We start from the raw sequence: 5,767 nt of genomic DNA, 5'->3' as shown, positions 1-5,767 counted from the left end.
GACAGACAGACAAACAGACAGATTCATTTATTATCATCAAAACTCTACGTATGTACAGGAAACTTTCAAATATCTACCAGTCCTTCATAACTAAGCAAATTATAACACATTAATGGACTTGGCCTACACATTGCAGTCAACAGACAGATAGACAGACAGCAGACCAGTCACACAGACAGATAGACAGACAGACAGATAAACAGACAGACAGACAGATAAACAGATGGAACACACAAACAGATGGACGGATAGACAGACAGACAGATAGACAGACAGACAGATAACAGATAGACAGACAGACAGATAGACAGACAGACAGATAAACAGATAGACAGACAGACAGATAGACACACAGACAGATAAACAGAGACAGACAGACATACAGACAGACAGACAGACAGACAGATAGACAGACAAACAGACAGACAGGCAGACCAGTCACACAGACAGATAGACAGACAGACAGATAAACAGACAGACAGACAGATAAACAGATGGAACACACAAACAGATGGACAGATGGAAAGACAGACAGACGTACAGATAGACAGACACACAGACAAACAGACAGACAGACAAGTTACACAATCATTGAAGATGGAAAACAAACATAAAGGCCACACAGGTAGTTGGACAAACACACATACAGACATACAGATGTAGCGTTTTCTTACTGTATCACCTAGTTAGTTCAGACAGCACGACAAACAGCAGTAGGACAGCAGTGATACTATTGTGTTGTTCTAGTGGAAGGTTCTGTGTTGACGTCTCCTGAATTTATGAAATTTTTGATGGTCATGATTGTCATGCTGCCTCTGTCACTGTACAAAGAGATCGAGAAGCTTGGCAAGGTAGGATTGGGTACGAAGCATAAGAGCTTTTTTGTGTTATTATTTGTGTGTGTAGGTGTCAGCTATCTCGATTTTGTGTGTTGGGTTTATTGTTCTGGTAATTATAATCAGAGCAGGAACGATGGGGTATGTACAGTTTGTCATTTTGATTTTACGATTTTTACTTGATTGGTTGATTGTTTTATGTTCTGTTGTAGGCCTGATATTCCAGTGACGTCAGATGGATATTCTATTGCTCGATCGGGATTTTTTCAGGTGTGCCAGTGAATTGGGAGATGCAACTCTTTAATACAATAGTTTAGTGTATTACTAGATCCATACTTTTATTGCAACAGTCTGGTGTTGTGAGATGCATCCCTCCTATACAGTAGTCTAGTGTATTGTGAGATGCATCCCTCTAATACAATAGTCTAGTGTATTGTGAGATGCATCCCTCAATACAATAGTCTAGTGTATTGTGAGATGCATCTCTCCAATACTGTAGTCTAGTGTATTGTGAGATGCATCCCTCCAATACAATAGTCTAGTGTATTGTGAGATGCATCCCTCTAATACAATAGTCTAGTGTATTGTGAGATGCATCCCTCCAATACAATAGTCTAGTGTATTATGAGATGCATCCCTCCAATATAATAGTCTAGTGTATTGTGAGATGCATCCCTCCAATACAATAGTCTAGTGTATTGTGAGATGCATCCCTCCAATACAATAGTCTAGTGTATTGTGAGATGCATCCCTCCAATACAATAGTCTAGTGTATTGTGAGATGTATCCCTCCAATAGTAGTCTAGTGTATTGTGAGATGCATCCCTCTAATACAATAGTCTAGTGTATTGTGAGATGCATCCCTCCAATACAATAGTCTAGTGTATTATGAGATGCATCCCTCCAATATAATAGTCTAGTGTATTGTGAGATGCATCCCTCCAATACAATAGTCTAGTGTATTGTGAGATGCATCCCTCCAATACAATAGTCTAGTGTATTGTGAGATGCATCCCTCCAATACAATAGTCTAGTGTATTGTGAGATGTATCCCTCCAATAATAGTCTAGTCAGGGTTCGAAAAACCTAAGAAATGTTGGTTGGCAAAGTAATTCTTATTATACCACGCCCCTCAATAAATGTATGTGGGCCACGCCTACTTGTGATGCTCAGAAGTTATTAGTCAAACAGTCTCTTTAATAGGCTTATTATAGCTACTTACTTTTTGTTACAGTTCAATGGTATGATGCGGCAATGTAATCACATGCAGGCACAGAAGGCGCTTCATTAATATCTATGTTCAACAGTTTGTTACACTTAACTTTCAATTAGGAGTCACGCGATGCATCATGGGAAGCCTAATTAATTATGGAGACATGAATACTTGCAGGTTAATTAAGCACGTTCCTTTGCAGCAACTGATGTAATTGAGCATGAGCTCAAGAACAGTGTGAAGCCGCAGTTCTTTATGGCACTTTTCGTGCCCCGCAAAAAGCAAAGAAATGGCCCGATAGCCGCAGCTTCCGTCTGCGCCCACAGCTACTGGAAGCAGATTTGCAGGAGCATCATCTGGTATCATATCCCTAGCCAGCAAATCTAGTTGGGACCGAGACAAGAAAACTAGTAGCTGGCTTCTGGGAATATTGGTATTTGCCGATCTCGGCTAGAATTGCTCTGGCTTTGCACATGTCAAGTTTGGTAAGTGCTGAACGCACGCCTTTGTGCGGGAAGCCAGTCAAAATCGAGGCTATTGTGCAGTTTCTTTAATTACTTAATTACCTAAGTGTTTCCCAGTGCAGGTAAGTGTCATTCCTTGTGCACCTGCTTTAGCGCATTATCACTGTAGACTTGTACCCAGTCCTTCTCCTCCTCGCGCGCGCTCCACGTGTTTTGGCACGTGCTTTTTGCTCCACTTGCCAGGAGAACAAAAAGCACGTGCCAAAACATGTGGAGCGCGTGCAAGGAGGAGAAGGACTTGGTACGAGTCTATTATCACGGAACACACAGGGGGACAGTTTACGTTCATGTAGACAGCAAAGTTGAGGTTTTTGTGTATCCAGATTACGCCGTACTAGTTTCAAGCTCCTACTAAACTCAGAAATCTGGAGAGTCTATCTTCGTCACGGTTTATTTACGGCATGGCGACTTGGTAGACTTGACTAGTCGCCATTCCTGTGACAGAGATCGCCATTTGGCAACTTGGCGACCGGTTTTTTGAACCCTGCTAGTGTATTGTGAAATGCATCCTTCCAATACAATAGTGTAGTGTATTGTGACATACATCCTTCCAATACAATAGTCTAGTGTATTGTGAGATACATCCCTGCAATACAATAGTCTAGTGTATTGTGAAATGCATCCTTCCAATACAATAGTCTAGTGTATTGTGAGATGCATCCCTCCAATACGATAGTCTAGTGTATTGTAAGATGCATCCCTCCAATACAATAGTCTAGTGTATTGTGATATGCACCCCTCCAATACAATAGTCTAGTGTATTGTGAGATGCAGCCCTTCAATACAATAGTCTAGTGTATTGTGAGATGCATCCCTCCAATACAATTAGAGGAGGTCTTGTGATCAATGCCCTAATTGTGGAAAAAGGCAGACCTTACTACACGTCTTAAACAACTGTCCAGTTCTTTTGAATAAAGGTCTATATACTCATCGTCATGAGTCTATTCTGAGAATATTGTACAATATGGCAAGGTTGAAATTGCCCAAAGAAAATATTATCTATGCTGACCTTGAATGTAGTGATGTGCCCTTCCCTTCACACATTATTAATTCAAGGTTAAGACCTGACATTATTATTTGGAATGAAAGAACCAACAGAGTCTATATAATTGAACTGAAGGTGTGCTATGAAACAAACTTTCAGTCAGCAAACCAACGCAAGTGTGATAGATACACTGAACTGGTCGAAGAGATAAGATCAAGTTACAATTGCCAGCAAATAAACATCTCTATTGGTTCAAGGGGTATCATTGATCATCATGGACTGGACCATTTTCTTCAAATCCTTAAAGCAACAACCAAGGAATGTAAATGTTTAATATCTTCAATCATCACTTGTTCTATTGAAGAGTCACACAGGATATGGATAATGAGAAATATGAAGTAACTGTATTATAACTTATTGCTGTTTACTTATTTAGTTTGATGTTTCGTGTACTTAGTCTTTTGCGCATGCATTACGAGGGGCAGTGCAAGAGATTATAGAGCCCCAGACTAGCTTGTATATTTTTGGTACCGCACTATTGTTACGTGCGTTGGCCTGGTACTAGCTAGTTGCTCCCTGTTTATTTGAATAAATGGGTCTAAACCGTGTATTGTGAGATGCATCCCTCCAATACAATAGTTTAGTGTATTGTGAGATGCATCCCTGCAATACAATAGTCTAGTGTATTGTGAGATGCATCCCTGCAATACAATAGTCTAGTGTATTGTGAGATACATTTCTTCAATACAATAGTCTAGTGCATTGTGAAATGCATTTCTCCAATACAATAGTCTAGTGTATTGTGAGATGCATCCCTCCAATACAATAGTCTAGTGTATTGTGAGATGCATCCCTCCAATACAATAGTCTAGTGTATTGTGATATGCATCTCTCCAATACAATAATCTAGTGCAGGGGTGTTTCCAGGATTTTTGGAAGGCACGGCGGAAATAACCACGCCCACCTCAAATTTTGGTCCCGCCTATTCCAATTTTGATGGTTAGACCACCAAAAGCTTTGATGCAGGTTTGCTTAAGCTGAGATGCCACAAACTGTTGTCACAGAATGCTCAGGCACAAAGGAACAAAGTGGTTTATCTTTTTATGTAAAAAAAGTTTCTCTCTGTCCTAGTTCACTGTGCTTGTCCACATGATAGCTATATTAATGAGAGTGGGAAAATTTCCAGACCTCAAGAAGTTGAGAACCTGCCTTTATATAGGATAGGAAGGCCAGATATCTACAGACTTGGTTTGTTACCATCAGATACTGACCTAAATAGTGGGCAGAGTGCAAGACCAGTGTTTATCTTTGAGCACTTGTATTACAATTAAGTTCATACCATATGGCAGCCTTTGTCCTATTTGGTCTTATCTTCAAACCAAGCATCCCAGGAACTACTTGTTAGCCTGAAACAACTTCCAACTTTTCAAAATACAAATACAAGTCCATTGTCTTCATAGCTAATCACTGCCTACTCATACAGCAAAGCATGGCGGGCCTGTACCAAGTGAAAGCCAAGGCATGGCGGAGCGCCGTGTCTTTTGTACCCTGGGGACAACCCTGTAGTGTGTTGTAAGATGCATCCCTCCAATACAATAGTTTCGTGTATTATGACATGCTTTCTTAGCTGCTTTCTATACACTAGAATGCAGTTGTAATGTTGTCATGTTACTGTTTACAGGCAGTTGGAATCATGGCATTCGGTATGAAACCTGTTTAGTGTTTGAGATCGACATTAAAGATTTTTCCTTCAATCTCCACAGCGTTTGTTTGTCATCACAACAGCTTTCTGATCTATAAATCTATTCAGAATTATTCAATAGAGAAATTTAGTCGTGTGACTCACATCTCTGTGTTCGTCTCTTGGTGTGCTTGTTCTGTTCTAGGACTAGCTGGGTATTTGACGTTTACAGGGAACACAGAAGGTACTGTACACTCATTCGCTGTAGCTGATGAGTTAAGAGATACAAGGTCTTGTGAATTGTAGGAGATCTACTGAGAAATTACTGTCCTGATGATGTACTGCTGCTTGTTACTCGGTTTTTGTATGCTATTACGATTATGCTGACATTTCCTATCGAGTGCTTTGTTGCAAGAGAGGTGTTGAATACATATGTGTGTACACACCACACGCAAATGGACACACACACACACACACACACACACACACACACACACACAAATGGGCACATGCACACACACACTCACA

The 5,767-nt window shown here is 40.4% G+C and overlaps 1 protein-coding gene across 1 annotated transcript in view; it reads left to right on the top strand.

Moving 5' to 3' along the window:
- Nucleotides 1-739: 739 nt before the first annotated feature.
- LOC134193054 (putative sodium-coupled neutral amino acid transporter 11) overlaps nt 740-5,767 on the top strand; it is a 7,172-nt gene continuing 2,144 nt past the window's right edge. Inside the window, exons 1-6 of the mRNA XM_062661840.1 lie at nt 740-851; nt 907-977; nt 1,049-1,106; nt 5,240-5,261; nt 5,322-5,483; nt 5,546-5,658. Coding sequence (XP_062517824.1) covers nt 780-851; nt 907-977; nt 1,049-1,106; nt 5,240-5,261; nt 5,322-5,483; nt 5,546-5,658 — 498 coding nt within the window. The 5' untranslated portion in view covers nt 740-779. The remainder of the gene's footprint in view (nt 852-906; nt 978-1,048; nt 1,107-5,239; nt 5,262-5,321; nt 5,484-5,545; nt 5,659-5,767) is intronic.

This window comes from Corticium candelabrum, chromosome 17 (assembly GCF_963422355.1).
Source record: "Corticium candelabrum chromosome 17, ooCorCand1.1, whole genome shotgun sequence".
Lineage (NCBI taxonomy): Eukaryota > Metazoa > Porifera > Homoscleromorpha > Homosclerophorida > Plakinidae > Corticium > Corticium candelabrum.
This window is presented reverse-complemented; position numbering and strand designations above follow the sequence as displayed.